The sequence below is a fragment of the Cynocephalus volans genome, chromosome 2 (assembly GCF_027409185.1).
Source record: "Cynocephalus volans isolate mCynVol1 chromosome 2, mCynVol1.pri, whole genome shotgun sequence".
Taxonomy (NCBI): domain Eukaryota; kingdom Metazoa; phylum Chordata; class Mammalia; order Dermoptera; family Cynocephalidae; genus Cynocephalus; species Cynocephalus volans.
Genome location: NC_084461.1, coordinates 125,229,768 through 125,245,571, shown reverse-complemented (window position 1 = coordinate 125,245,571; position 15,804 = coordinate 125,229,768). Strand labels below are relative to the sequence as shown.

Sequence of the window (15,804 nt, the reverse complement as noted above, 5' to 3'; positions counted from 1 at the left end):
TTCCAGAGTGCAGCTGAAGGGGCTTTCTGGAGGGCACATCTGCGTGATTTTGGGTAAATGACCTAACCCTCTGTGCTAAGGTTCTTCAACCCGATGGCATGGCTGTGAGAGTGGCATGAGAGGAAAGAGGTAAAGCACTCAGGGCAAGGCCCAGCATGTAGCTGCTGTTCTCATTATCCTGCTTTGAGCTCTCAGAAGCTCCCCATGGCCCTCAGGACAAGAGCCATCCTTACCATGGGACCTAAGGCCCTCATCATCTAGTGACCCCTGCTTATGTCCCCAGCCCCACCATTCCCCTCCCCATTCTACCAAAGGGATGCTCTCGGGGTGCAGTGAAGAACCAGCTTGCCCACCTGGGTCTTTTGCCCATTCTGCTCCGTCCATCTGCTTTGCCTCTCCCCTATCCATCCACCTTCATCTGGCTAGCTCCTCCACATATGTGAGGATTTGGCTGAGTACCCTCCACAAGAAGCCTCCCTGACCCCCACACCCGAATCCCAAACCACTCTACTGGGCTCACTTCTTTCATTTGCCCCACCCCCACCTTAAACTGTAAGCCCCTTGGGGGTCACTTGTCTTGTCCACCACCTGGTGCATAGTAGGGTGAATGACGGCCAGACAGTGAAGCTGCCGTGAGGGCTGACTGTCTCCGAGGGCGATGAGCACCCCTTGTGTCTCTGGGTTCTGAGGGCTGCTTGGCTCCCCTTGCAGCTCAGGCACCACCTTGCCCATGCTGAGCTGAGGGAGACCTGGGAAACGAGTTTCCTGGCCAAGGAGGCAAAGAAAAGAGTGAAGGGATGAATGCAAGGCCATCTTCACCATTTGCATATAAGGCATGAAACCTGGAAGATAATAAAAGGTAAAACCACAGTCCCCGCGTGTTGAGTGCTGTCTCTGCCAGGCCCTGTGCTGGGCCCCTTACGTGATTCATCTCACTGAGGCCTGACAACAAACTCATGAGATGGGTGACAGCCACACTCTCAGAGAAGTGAACGGGGGCCCAGAGAGGTTAAGTCATTTGTGCAATGTCTCAGAGCTTGTGAGTTCCCTGTCTGTCCCTAGAGCTTTGCCATAGGAAATGGTCCCATGGAGTCAGACCCCTTGCTATGGTTTAATGGGTTACAGTGAGATAAGTGGGAAACCCCTCGAGGAGTGGAATATGGGGTGAAAGGAAAGTAGAGACAGAGGGAAAAGAAGGGAGTGCAGATGCTGTCCCTCAGCCACCCTGTCCTGATGGCCACAGGCTTCCATGCCAACAAGCCCTAACTGGGCCACGTGGGTCCAAATAGAGTGCCTCTGGACCCCAAGGACTGAGCTGCAAACACCCATCTAGAGGATAGGTCCTTCATTCCCATCACCTCAAATGCTTTACACACCTCCGGAGTCAACCTTGAGGTAGGGTGCGAGGCTGGAGAATGTTGGAGGCAGAAAATTGAGGAGGGCAACGAGAAACAGTAATGCTGCCTCGATGGCCACCCACGCAGACTGCCCGCTCCTCTCCTTCCTGGGCCTCCCCTCTGTGAGGAGGGGAGTGGGAGGGATGGTGTACCTTAAAACTTCTAGGAGGAGTGTTGGGGGGCGGCAAGGGAGTTGTTGTTCATTGGACCCTATCATAAACAGACGTGGGGAGAGAAGAATTGGAGGAAGAGAGGGAAAGACACAGATGAAAGGGAGAGGAAGGTGTGGGAGAGAGAAATGCATAAAAGTCTCCAAGACAGAGAAGCAGGAGGCTGGGGGTTTCCCCAGACAGGGATTCAGCCTTGAGCAGATGCAGAGAACAATGGACCTAAAGGCTGAGGAACCGGGAGGGACAAGGGACGAGGGGGTGGGGGAAGCCACACAATCAGGTCAGACAGGTCCTTGCAGCTTCTGGAGCCAAGGCCATGGGCACTTTTACAGGGTAATGCAGCAGGGACTGCCCCAGGGCCAATGCAAGAGCCAGAGGCAGCCACAAGATGGGATAAGTTGTGCTAATTACAATACCCACCACTAATAATAATAATAATAATAATAATAATAGTCACTGCCTATGACTCATGGCCAGGCTCAGGGCAAGGCCCTTCATGCATCATTTCATTTAATCCTCACAATCTCCTTCTGAGAGATCTACTATTCTTATTCTCATCCTCGCTCTAAAGATGAAGTAACAGAGGCACAGAGAGGTGAGTGACTTGTTCCGGATGACCCAGCTGGCAAGCTGCAAAGTCAGGATTTGAGCTCAGGCGGTTTAGCCCTGTTGGCTGCTTTGTTAATCACAGCTGCTTTCCAGTGAGACAAAAATGGTGATCAGGGCTGGCAAGACTGAGAGGTAAACAATCATGGGGAAAAGACAGGAGTGAGAGAGGAATAATGGGGAAAGACAGGAACAAAGGGAGATGAGGAAGGGGAGAGGCAGGGAACACGACTTGCCCAGGAAGGGCGTTGGTCCACGCGCAGGCAGGCAGAGGATCAGTTTCTCTGCTCACTTGGCTGTACAGGGGCTCCCTTTCCCTCAGTGGCTGCTCTGCTGCATGGACAGCACCTTCCCATCCAGCCTGTCCCCAGAGCCCCAGGCTCATCCTCCTCAGAGGCAGGCCACTCAGCTAGCTTCGCAGGAAATGCTCTTTCTCTAATTGGCATTGAAACTCACAGCCCTCCCTTTTCCTGTAGGTGGGGTTTCCATAGGAAAAAGCTGCTTCTCTGTTTCCCCAGCCTAGCAACTGTTTGGAAGTCAGATTCCCACATCCTGCTGTAGTGGGTCAAGTCCCTCTTGGACTGGCTCTTGTCTATCATTTGTTGAAGTGGACCTACTGGTGCTCCTGTGGGGGGTCTCCCCTGGCAATTTTACTTCATCAGTGTTTGGACCTCTCAGATTGCTTCTGATGAAGATGGCCTTGCCTGGGAATCCTGTTTGTTCCAACATCATCTAATTATGGGACGAGGTTGTGCCAGCAGGCCTGGGGGCAGGAGAACGGGGCTCATCAAGCCATCCAGGAAACACTGGAGGACTTGTCCAGGCTTTACAGAACTCTAGCGGTTTCTGACTGTAGCCCACTCTGGTGGTAAGCATGATGCAACTCCTGCGACTTCTGCTGGGGCTTTGGGGGCCAGGTGGCTACTTGTTCCTTTCAGGGGATTGTCAGGAGGTGGCCACTCTGACAGTGAAATACCAAGTGTCAGAGGAAGTGCCGTCTGGCACGGTGATAGGGAAGCTGTCCCAGGACCTGGGCTGGGAGGAGAGGCGTGCGCATGCAGGGGCTGCCTTCCAGGTCCTGCAGCTGCCTCAGACGCTTCCCATTCAGGTGGACTCTGAGGATGGCTTGCTCAGCTCAGGGAGGCGGCTGGATCGAGAGCAGCTATGCCCACAACGGGATCCCTGCTTGGTTTCCTTTGATGTGCTTGCCGCAGGGGATTTGGCTCTGATTCATGTGGAGATTCAAGTGCTGGACATCAATGACCACCAGCCTCAGTTTCCCAAAGGCAAGCAGGAGCTAGAAATCTCTGAGAGTGCCTCTCTGCGCACCCGGATCCCCCTGGATAGAGCTCTTGACCCAGACACCGGCCCTAACACCCTGCACTCCTACACCCTGTCTGCCAGTGAGCACTTTGCACTAGATGTCATTGTGGGGCCTGATGAGACCAAACACGCAGAACTCGTGGTGGTGAAGGAGCTGGACCGAGAAATCCACTCATTTTTTGACCTGGTATTAACTGCCTATGATGGCGGGAGCCCCCCCAAATCAGGCACCAGCCTGGTCAAAGTTAACGTCCTGGACTCTAACGACAATAGCCCTGTGTTTGCTGAGAGTTCACTGGCACTAGAAATCCAAGAAGACACTGCCCCTGGTACTCTCCTCATAAACCTGACTGCCTCAGACCCTGACCAAGGCCCCAATGGGGAGGTAGAGTTCTTCCTCAGTAAGCATGTGCCTCCAGAGGTGCTGGACACCTTCAGTATTGATGCCAAGACAGGCCAAGTCATTCTGCGTCAACCCCTAGACTATGAGAAGAATCCTGCCTATGAGGTGGATGTCCAGGCAAGAGACCTGGGTCCCAATCCCATCCCTGCCCATTGCAAAGTTCTCATCAAAGTTCTGGATGTCAATGACAATGCCCCAAGCATCCACATCACATGGGCCTCCCAGCCATCATCGGTGTCAGAAGATCTTCCTAAGGACAGTTTTGTTGCTCTTGTCATGGCAGATGACTTGGACTCAGGAAACAATGGTCGGGTCCACTGTTGGCTAAGCCAAGAGTTAGGCCACTTCAGGCTGAAAAGGACTAATGGCAACACATACATGCTGCTAACCAATGCCACATTGGACAGAGAGCAGTGGCCCAAATATACCCTCACTCTGTTAGCCCAAGACCAAGGACTCCAGCCCTTATCTGCCATGAAACAGCTCAGCATTCAGATCAGCGATGCCAATGACAATGCACCCATGTTTGAGAAAAGCAGGTACGAGGTCTCCACTCGGGAAAACAACCTACCCTTTCTTCATCTCTTAACCATCAAAGCTCATGATGCAGACTTGGGCATTAATGGAAAATTCTCATACCGCATCCAGGACTCCCCAATATCTCACTTAGTAGCTATTGACTCAGACACGGGAGAGGTCACTGCTCAGAGATCACTGGACTATGAAGAGATGTCCAGCTTTGAGTTCCGGGTGATTGCTGAGGACAGGGGGCAACCCCAGCTTGCATCCAGTGTTTCTGTGTGGGTCATCCTCCTGGATGCCAATGATAATGCCCCAGAGGTGACTCAGCCTGTGCTCAGCAATGGAAGAGCCAGCCTCTCAGTGCTTGTGAACGCCTCCACAGGCCACCTTCTGGTGCCCATTGAGACTCCCAATGGCTTGGGTCCAGCAGGTACCAACACACCACCACTGGCCACACACAGCTCTCAGCCATTCCTTTTGGTGACCATTGTGGCAAGAGATGCAGACTCGGGGGCAAATGGAGAACTCCTCTACAGCATTCGGAGTGGAAATGAAGCTCGTCTTTTCATCCTCAGCCCCCACCTGGGTCAGCTATTTATCAACATCACTAATGCCAGCAGCCTCATTGGGAGTCAGTGGGAACTGGAGATAGTGATAGAGGACCGGGGCAGACCCTCCTTGCAGACCTGGGCCCTGTTGAGGGTCCTGTTCGTCACCAGCGTGGACCACCTGAGGGACTCGTCCCGTGAGCCTGGGGCCCTGAGCACATCAATGCTAACAGTGATTTGCCTGGCTGTACTGCTGGCCATCTTTGGGTTGATCTGGACTCTGTTCGTGTCCATCTGCCGGACAGAGAAGAAGGACAACAGGGCCTACAACTGTCGGGAGGCTGAATCCACCTACCGCCACCAGCCCAAGAGGCCCCAGAAACACATTCAGAAGGCAGACATCCACCTCGTACCTGTGCTCAGGGTCCAGGCAGATGAGCCTAGAGATGTAGGGCAGTCCCACAAGGATGCAGGCACGGAAGCAATCATGGAAGAAGGCTGGGACCCCTGCCTGCAGGCCCCCTTTCACCTGACCCCCACCCTATACAGGACCCTGCGTAACCAAGGCAACCAGGGAGCTCTGGCAGAGAACCGAGAGGTGCTGCAGGATACCGTCAACCTTCTTTTCAACCATCCCAGGCAAAGGAATGCCTCCCGGGAGAACCTCAACCTTCTTGAGCCCCAGCTTGCCATGGGCCAGCCACGCTCGAGACCTCTGAAGGTGGCAAGCAGCCCCATAGGGAAGCTGGCTAGAGACCAGGTCAGTGAGGAGGCCCCACTGATCCCACCAGACTCCTCTGCAACCCTGAGGCGGCAGCGGAATCTGAATGGCAAAGTGTCCCCTGAGAAAGAATCAGGCCCCTGTCAGATCCTGCGAAGCCTAGTCCGGCTATCTGTGGCTGCCTTCGCAGAGCGAAACCCCGTGGAGGAGCTCACTGTGGATTCTCCTCCTGTTCAGGTACCTCGGGCATGGGCAACTCTTTCTCTGGTTACCCCTGGACCACTACCAACAGCATCAGACACCCTCACTACCCTCACATTTCTCCCATTCATTCCTTAGGCTCACTTGGCACTTTATGATGCTTTAAGTAGCAATGAATCAAGGCAACAGAACCTAGCTGTGTGATCCTGGGCAAATTATTTACTGTCTCTGAGCCTTAGTTTCCTTATCTGTAAAACAGGAATGATAATAAGGGTATTTGCCCCATAGAGCTGTCCTGATGATTTGACCAGTTCATTCCTATAAAGCACTTATGGTGCCTGGCACAAATAGACACACAGAAAAGGCAGTGATTAAGAGTACAAGTTTTGGAGCAAATTTGCCTGGATTCAAATCTTGGCTCTACCTCTTCCTAGCTGTGAACCACAGGGGAATTATTCAACTTCTCTGTTGAAGATGTCCATGTTAACAGCACCTATCTCCTAAGTTTGCTTGAAGATAAAATGGTTACTGTACTTAACATCTGTAGAACAGTGTCTGGAATGTAGTCAGCACTCAGCAAATGATTACTACTACTTCCACAAAGCACTTCTCCATCCCTACTCTCCACTTGCCCTTGTCTCACCTGGGCAACCTCTCTATGAAGCAAGCTGGCATGGGCATCATTGCCCCCAGGCTCAGGGGCTGCATCTGACTAGCCTAAGGCCCCAGAGCTTACTGGTGGGCCTGCAGAATGGGGCAGTGGAAACAATTTTAGAATTTTGGAGTTAGGCAGATACGGGCTCAATCTCAACACAGCCACTTAGGAGCTGGACAACCTTGAGTAAGTCCTTTAACACCTGAGATTCATTCTCCTCATCTATAAAACGGGGATTATGATGCCCAACTTACCCTGTGTCTTATCTCCCTGGAGGTGTGAGGATTACATGGGCTGATGAGTGAGAGTGTCTAGTGACCTAGGATTTACTAAACACAAATGTGGAATCTTTTCAAGGAAGGTACCTGACCTCACACCTTACCTGTTCCTTTGAACCCCAGATAATCTCTACTGTGCCAGGCTGCCCACCCAAGGCACCCTTCTTTGTGGCCAGGCTATCAGCTCAGGTCTCCTGTGGAGCAAGGACACAGCTTCCTTTCCTCACCCCTCCCCAGGAAACCACCTGGAGATGGCCCAGTCATTCTCTTAGGAATCTTGCCCTGGGCTTCATGCAGACCCAGAGGCTGCCCAGAGCCATACAACAATCCATCCATCCAACAATCCATCCATCCGTCCATCCATCGTCCATTCATTTATCCATCCTTCCATTCATTCATTCATCCATCATATGCTTTTTGGATTAACTCTTTGTGCCAAACACTGTGCTGGCTGGACACTGTGTGGTGGACAGGACAGCAAAGAGTAAGCATGATGGCGACCCACTGGGATGATGGAAAGAAAGCTGCCCATTTGGGATCAACTTGAGGGTAAGACGCAGCTTGCCCAATGCTTATGTCTTTCCAGCAGCACAGCACCACAGTGGAGTCAGATCTGAGTTCAAATTTCAGCCATGTCACTAATTGCTATACAGCCCTTCTGAGCCCCAAGTTCTCTCTCTGCAAAATGGGTGTAGGGGTATCTTTTCCCTTGGGCTATTGTAAGGATTAAATGAGATTATATACCACTGCACAGTTATTAAGCACATATCATGGAATCTATTAATAAGTGACTTATATACTTTGGCTCATTTAAACCTCATTCACCATATGATCTGGGTCTCATTATTATTCACTTTTTTTGCTGCTGAGGAAACTGAGGCTCAGCATGCTTAAGTAATCCTTTAAGGCTGTACAGATAGGAACTGGGGCAGGGGCAGTTTTAGCATTTGAAACCTGAGTCTGACTGACTCTGGGTTCTAACTGTGAAGTGACCCTGAATGACAGTGCTCAGCACAGGGCTTGGCATACAGGAAGTGTCCCTGAAGTGTCAGCTGTCACTCAGGCAAAGGGTGGCAGGTGCCTTAGGAGGGCTTCTGGATGTGGGCTGGGAGGTGGGAGGCAACAGGACCCTGACCCTCCCAGGCAGGGTGAAACCCTGGTACTGGCCACCTTCTCTTCCAATTCTTCTCTGAGGTCTGAGGTTGGCACTTCCTCCCTTGAGCTGCATGGTGGGGCAGAGCCTCCCCAAGGAGGAGTGGGAGTCGGTCCAGGAACGGGAAGCAGCATTTCTAAGAGTAACAACCCCAACTCCTTGCATTTGCAGAGAATTTTTAACTTTTTCAAACCATCTTATTAATCTTGACAATGCTGTAAAGAAAGCTGGGTGGGTATTTCTAGCCCCACTTGTTTGTTTGTTTGTTTTGTTTTGTTTTGGGCAGCTAGCCAGTATGGTAGCTATCTAACCAACTGATCTAGCCCCACTTTAGGGATAAGGAAACTGAAGTCTGAGTAGGTCTAAAAACTGGTCTGACATTATACAGCTAGCTCGAAATGACCTTGAACTAAAACTCAGCCTCCCAAGACTTGTTGCCTCTCCCTGTACTGTGTGGCCCTGACATCTCACCCACCCCCTGTCCCATTCTCCAGCCTTTCTAAAACCCCACCATCTCTTCCCACCTTTCAGCTTGCAGTGCTTCTGCCTGAAACCCCATTCACCCCCCGGCCGGATCCTCACTGTTTCCACTTGCCAAACTCCTGTGGAGCCTTTGGGTCTCAGCAGAGGTGCTTGGCATGTAGTTTGAACTACATTCAAATAAACATTCAATAAACATTCGTTGAAATAAATTAATAATTCTCCCCCCAGCACCACCCCCCTACTTCCCCACTCCAAGTTGGGTTAGGGGCCCTTGTTTGCTCCCACAGACCCCATCATCTCCCAACATCGAAATGCAACCCCTTGTCCTAACCAGTCTTCTCTGTCCTGACAGACTGAGCTCCCTGAGGGCAGCAGGTGGGCCTCCTTCCCATTCTTACTCCCAGAGCAAGCACTGTGCCAAGCACAGACAAGCACTTATTAAATACTTGCTGAATGAATGAAAGGATGGATAAATGAATGATTAAATGATACCATTTTGCCTTCTCTGCAACATAATCTTAATCTGGCCCACAAAAATTGGCTGAGTGTTTGAATACTGCTAAAAGGGGACAATAACTCTTTAAGATAATCCTTATCTAAGGAATAATGACTTTATAGCCAGGAAATGCGTTTTTCACCCTCATCCCACAGAGTCCACTAGGAGAGGTCACTTGGAGGAATGAGCCTGAGGGGACGGGCCTGGAGGGTTCCCATGCTCTCCCTCAGACACGCAGGTCCTGGGGTGACATGACAAAGCAGGGAACCTGCCCGCCCGGGTCTCTGTCTCCATCATCCGGCTCCAGCCCCCATCTGATCACACAAACATCTGAAGCTAGAGGAAAGACTATAAAAAGAAAGCATTGCCATTGAGGGAAACATCCGGCGAGGAAGTGTGCTGGGTCGGAATTGTGTGGAGTCAACAGATTTTTCCTGTCTTGCAGCAAATCTCCCAGCTGCTGTCCTTGCTGCATCAGGGCCAATTCCAGCCCAAACCAAACCACCGGGGAAACAAGTACTTGGCCAAGCCCGGTGGCAGCAGGTAAGCAGCACGTATCCCCCACTAGCTTCTCAAGGCCCCTGCTGGCCACCCCTCAGCCCCACAGCCTCTGTGAAGTGAGGAGGGCAAGCACAACCCAGACACTAGTCCCCTGGGTGACCGCAGGGACAGTTTTCATCCCTCACCCTGGAATGCTTGGTCCTGGGGTGACTGTATTTATAGTAATTACAGTATTTACAAGACCCAGAGTCACTAAGGAAATGACTTAATCCCTGAGACTCTATCTGTCCCCTGATTACAGAGGTTCTCTAAATGGGCTTGAAATCTGCAACTTTTACCTTTCTTTCTCTTGACCTGTAAACATAATATGAAGGCATAATACAAAGACTCCCCCTAAGGACGTGGATGTGTGGGTGTGTCCCTTCTGGCAGTCCTAGAATTGAAGAAACCTCAAGCAGACATCTAATCTAACTCCTTGTTATAGATGGAGAAACTGAAGCTGTAAGTAGTTAGATTCAACTCAGCTATGTAAGCTTGAGCAAGTCAGATAATCTCTCAGGACCTTGGTTTCCCCATCTCTAAAATGGAGGTCATAACACTTCCCTTGCAACAATGGGGTATGGATTTAATGATCAAACATGTTCTAAGCCCATGGCCCTTCACATGACTGGTGAGTGGCAAAGCTGTGACCAGCTCTCAGGGTTCCTGACTCCTGGATCAGTGCTCTTGCCCTGACAACTTGTAGCTTCTTCTTTGCAAGGATGGTGAGAGGTAGTGCAGAGCAGGGTGAGCACACACACTCCAGAGTCATGTTGGCCTAGACTTGAACTCTTGCTTTATCACTTAAATCCTTGGGGACCTTAGGCAAGCTGCAACATCTTCCCAAGTCTTGGTCTTCTCATCTGTAAAATGGGGATGATAACAAGAGAACCCCTTACAGTGTGAAAGGTTTGAATGATGTCGACATCATTCAAACACAGCACGAGGCCTGACTCAGAATCATTGCTCAATAAACATTAGTTGTTGTCATTATTACCCACAAACTTGCCACCTCCCTGCTGATCTCTTTATAACAGCAGAAATGGGGGGGGGGAGGTGGAGAAAGGACTCCTAGGCCTTAAAACCCCTCTGGGAGCCTCTCTACCTGCTGGGATGAGGGTCTAGGCCTGTCCCCAAGTGCCTACGGAGGCAAGGTCTACTGATGGAGGGGCCAGGGTGAAGACAGCAGTAGTAGATTCTGAGCAGCGTTAGGATGCCTCACTTCAGCTGCGTCCTCTGAAGACCCACTCTTCTGGTCTGGGACTTGGTCTTAAACAGGGAGGATAGAACATTCAGTCACTTATTCCACAAAGTATCAAGCATGCCCTGTGTGTCAGGCCCTGTCCTGAGCAATGGTGAGAGGGCCGGGAATGAGACAGACAATCCCTGCCTCATTGGAGCTCGTACTCTGATGGATAGAAGGATGACTGCACTGGCTCAACCAAAGTTTACTAAGCTCCTACTATGTGCCAGGAAATGCAGAGGCATGGGAGGGACAATGGTGATCAGTGGAATCAGTGAGTTTGTGTTCGCTTCTGTTTGCTCAGTGCCGACAATGTGCAAGGCACTGTGCTAAGCCCTTTACCTACAACATCTCATTTTCCCAACACCTCAGGAGGTGGGTGTTGTTTACTGCTCCTGTTTTACAGATGAGGAAACAGAGTAAGCAGGAGGGTTGGCATCACATATCCCAGGCTGGTCTGACTGTAAAGGTCAGGCTGTGTGTCCAGCTCTCTATACAGATGAATGAATGCTGGTGAGAATAGATGAATGTTCTCAAGCGTGAATGAACGAATCTGTACGGGAATTTCCTCACTTGGGGAATGCTTGGTTTCTTTTGCAGGAGTGCAGTCTCAGACATAGACAGCCCAGGTGCCAGGGCTGGTGGCCAGGCAGAGCCAGAACAGGAGGAAGGGCCATTGGACCCTGAGGAGGACCTCTCTGTGAAGCGGCTGCTAGAAGAAGAGCTGTCGAGTCTGCTGGACCCCCACACAGGTAAGGACTCCACAGGGTCACCCCAACCCTGCTTTTGCCCTTACAGTCCCCTCACGTGCCCAGGTTTGGAGTTCTGCTTCAGTCCACTGCAGGGAATTGTCATTTTCTATCTGTGGAGAAACATCAGCAACATTTTACTTCCCCCGAAGCCTCATGAAGTATTCATTTGTTTGAAGACTAGGTTCTGCTTTGCTTATTAATTTTAAAAATCATCGTAAGCATAGTGACCAATTACTGAGCTCTTGGTGTGGGCCAGGCACCGGGGAAACATCTTATACACATCACCTCATTTAAGCCTCCAAACAGTCTTCTGAGGTAGATATTATTAGCTCTAATTTACAAATGAGCAAACTGAGGCTCAGAGGGATAAAGTGGTCCAGAGCCACCTAGCTCAACAGTGACTGAATGGGAGTCCAAATGTGGGCCAGCCTGTCCTCAGGAGACTTGCCCCTTAATTCCTAAACCACTCATTGGCATTTCATTGATGTGTTTAAATACTCTTTCACCCAGGGAACTGAGTCAACTCTTTAATGTGTTAACACTTCTATTGAAACAAAAAATTTCTGTAGAGAAACAATTAATTTTTACAATTAATACATAATGTGAACTTTAATTCAAGAATCTGCTAGCTGCGCTCCCTGCCTGCTGTGGACATTGGTAAGCCTCCTTTAGGTAACATACCACATATCTGACCCTCCCATGCTGTGGTTTTTTGATTCTGTAGTTAGCAATCTATTTCTCATATGCTCCATCTGGCTGCTAATATGCTAAAGGCATGGCAGGATTTCCCTTCCTTGGTTAAAAAAAAAAATAACTCACATTTATTGTGGCTTTCTATGTGCTAGTCCCTGCTTTAAGTAACTCATGAGAAAATCTCATGAGATAGAGACTACTCATGATCCCCATTTCATAAAGGAAAATATTGAGGGTCAGGAGTATTTAATAATTTGCCCAAATATGTACAGCTAATGGTTATTATTAACACAGGCAGTGTGGCTCTAAATTTTAGAGCCCTGCTGTTCAATGTTGTAGTCACTAGCCACATGTGGCTATTTACATTTAAATGAATTAAAATGAAATATTCAATTTCTCAGTCATGCCAGCGATATTTCAAGCGCTCAGTAGCCACATATAGCTAGAGGATATAGCTTTGGCTTTTGTCTCTATTGGCCAGCTCTTCCAGGAAACTGTGGGCTCAGTTCCCACACAGCCCTGCCTCCCCATAGCCCAGGGGGCTGTAAGAAGTGGTGGCTAAAGAAGGAAGCAGGAATAGAAAAGACTCCACTGCTCCCAGGGCTGGACTGCCACGGGACTACTGATGAGAGTGCCTGAGACTGGGCTCTTGCTATTTCAGATAAAAGCCCCACCTGAGGATGTGATGATAATGTTTTACTGGTTACATGAGCTCATTGAATTCTCACAACTACCAGACAAGATGAGTACTACTACCCCATCACTTTATGGGAGGAAAGGGAGGATCAGAGAGGTTAAGCCATTTTCCCAAGATCACACTGCCCCTAAGTGGCAAAACTGGGCAGCCAAATGCAGGTTGGCCCAGCTCCCACCCACATCTGGAACTGGCAGGTGAGGCTGAGTGAATTCACTATCACTTTTCAGCCATTCTCACATCCCCAGAGATCTTCTCATCCCAAACTTCACTCATTCTGAAGCTCTCTGTCCCATGTACAAGGAAAGGCCTGATTCTGTAACACCGAGAGTTATATCCAACCTTATCACCTCAGAGTCTCAGGGAGCTAAGGTTTACATTTCTCAAATGTCTAGGGTTAATATTTATGTTCAATCAGTTATTCAACAAACATTCACCAAGTCCCAGGCATGAGGCCAGACCCCAGGATCCAGCAGGGCAGGGGCCCAACACTGCCTCACAGTCTGCACAGACCAGAACTGAATGCAAGACAGAGATTCATTTATCAGTGTAAAAAATGATCAGCCATACTTCAGAATAATTTTTTCAAATAATATAGATAAATAAAAAGAATGAATCACTTCTGCCTAGGGGTAATTTCAGTTAACACTGACATATCTCCTTTCACTCTTTTATTCTGTGCACAGATTTTAAAGAGCTCACCTTAGGCCAACATTAAATAAATGTTAACATAGATGTTGTACCCATCACCCCTTTTGCAAAAGATACTGTTTCTTAACCACAAGGCTTATACTGTACTTTCTTTTCTCTGGCTTGGCCTCTGCTATCAGGTCTGAGACTAGTTTTCTGAGACAGGATTTTCTGTTGAAAGGATGGGAAAAGAAGTGTGATGGTGGTATTGGGAATCTAAGGGACAATTTTTTGAATTCCCAGCCACCAGGCTGACTTGTCACTGCTGATACCCTAGTCCCTTTCCTGGGACAGCTCCCAGCAGGCAGCCTCTTCCCAGCCTGACTTTAGGCCAGGGTTTCCTGCAGCTTGAGAGGTGAAGGTGTGAGGAAGAATTAAGGGCATGGGGCCAGGTGGTGACAATGCACCCTTTAGCAGGCCTGGGAATTCCAGAAACCACAGGTGGGTACGTGGCGCATCCAGTGGGAGGGAGAACCAGCTCTTCAGAGAGCTGGTAAGGTGGTGCAGTCACAGGGGGCTTTGCAGTCATCAGGCCTGTCAAATCTGGGTTTGGCTGCCTATCAGATGTGTGACTTAACTTCTTGGAGCTTCAGTTTCCCCATCCATGAAATAGGGACCTCAAAGGTTTGTGTGGAGGTTAAATGAAATAATTATGTAAACTGCTTGACACATAAGTACCTGATAAATGGACACTATCATCATGGATCTGAACAGAAGGCAGCTCCAGCCTTGGATCATGGTTAAGAAAAGGGATTTTCCCCATCCTCAACAGTTAGTGCCCTGAGGGGAGAATGCCCCTGAGGGGGTGAAAATCCTGGCTGGAATGAGTAGAAGATGCTTAGGCCTGAAACACACTTTCTTTAGAAACAGGCTAATTTCTTACATCTAGGCCTTCCTCCTCCTCCTGCCTCCTCCCCACTCAGCTCATCTGAGTGCTTCAGTCGTCAGCCTTCCTGCCCAGCGAGCTTCCCTGTCAGGGCCTCTTCCTTCCCGTCCCCCTCTGGCCACCCTATCTGTCCCCTGCCATTTCCCTTCCCTCCTTTGTCCACTGCCCTTGCCCTGCCCACAGCCTTGCTCTCTCCTGCCTGGCCCTTCCCTGCCCGGCCCTCACTGTGTCCCCTCCTCCTCCTGCAGGTCTGGCCCTAGACCGGCTGAGCACCCCCGACCCGGCCTGGATGGCGAGGCTGTCCTTGCCCCTCACCACCAACTACCGGGACAATGTGATCTCCCCAGACGCTGCAGCCTCGGAGGAGCCGAGGACCTTCCAGACATTTGGCAAGGCAGTGGGGCCTGAGCTGAGTCCAACAGGCACACGGCTGGCTAGCACCTTCGTCTCGGAGATGAGCTCGCTGTTGGAGATGCTGCTGGAGCAGCGCTCCAGCGTGCCCGTGGAGGCTGCCTCTGAGGTCTTGCGGCGGCTGTCCGTCTGTGGGAGGACCCTCAGTCTAGACCTGGCCACCAGCGGGGTGTCGGGCGCAGAAGTGCAGGGGGTCCCAGGTAGAAAGAAGGAGACTGAGGGCAGGAGTGACAGCAGCAACAGCAGGTGCCTGTAAATGCACCCTGGAGGCCTGTGGATCCAAGAACCTAAGGCCCTGGGAGATGCTATGGAGCCCAGGCCCTGAGGATTAGGAGACATGAGCTGATTTCTAAAATCATGGAACACACTGGCCAGAGGTGGCCCAAGAACTTTAGGGTGACTGATGCTGCCCCCACAGAGGAGTCAGGGGCCTCAGGACTAATAGGTGACACCCGAAAGCAACCCCTTATAAGTGACTCTGCCTGTGAGTATTTTGGAGGACAGGGATAGTTTGTGGCTGAGATAAGTGTTTGCTGGCGAAACACATGTAGAGCACAAAGGTCAGTCCTCTGGCAGAACAGATGCCACAGAGTATCACACAGGGAAGGATGACCTTGGATATCGGAGGCGAGGGCTGGATCCTGGGGGCACCAGGCAATGCTCTCTGACCTCCTGATAAAGAAAAGCAGTGGCTCATTCTCCTGTTGGCACCTGTCAAGAGGAAGGAAGGAAGAGAAACAGAGTGAAGATTCTTTGTCATCCAGTTCCTAGCAAGAAAGTCATTCTGGGGCAGGACAGGAGTGGCACACTGGTGCAGTGACAGGTACACACATGACAGACATGCGAGCTCTTGACCCCACTCCTCTATTGCTATGTTATCAAATAATCTGCTTCTCAGCAGGAAAATTAGGGCTAAGAAAAGCATGACTATTTATAGAG

General features: G+C 50.3%; 1 protein-coding gene across 1 annotated transcript; it reads left to right on the top strand.

The window, feature by feature from the left end:
* Nucleotides 1-3,047: 3,047 nt before the first annotated feature.
* Nucleotides 3,048-15,185, top strand: PCDH12 (protocadherin 12). Its single transcript, XM_063088081.1, has 4 exons — nt 3,048-5,927; nt 9,402-9,499; nt 11,340-11,491; nt 14,703-15,185. The coding sequence occupies exons 1-4, from the start codon at nt 3,048-3,050 to the stop codon at nt 15,119-15,121; spliced, it is 3,549 nt and encodes a 1,182-aa protein (XP_062944151.1). The 3' UTR covers nt 15,122-15,185.
* Nucleotides 15,186-15,804: the final 619 nt, after the last annotated feature.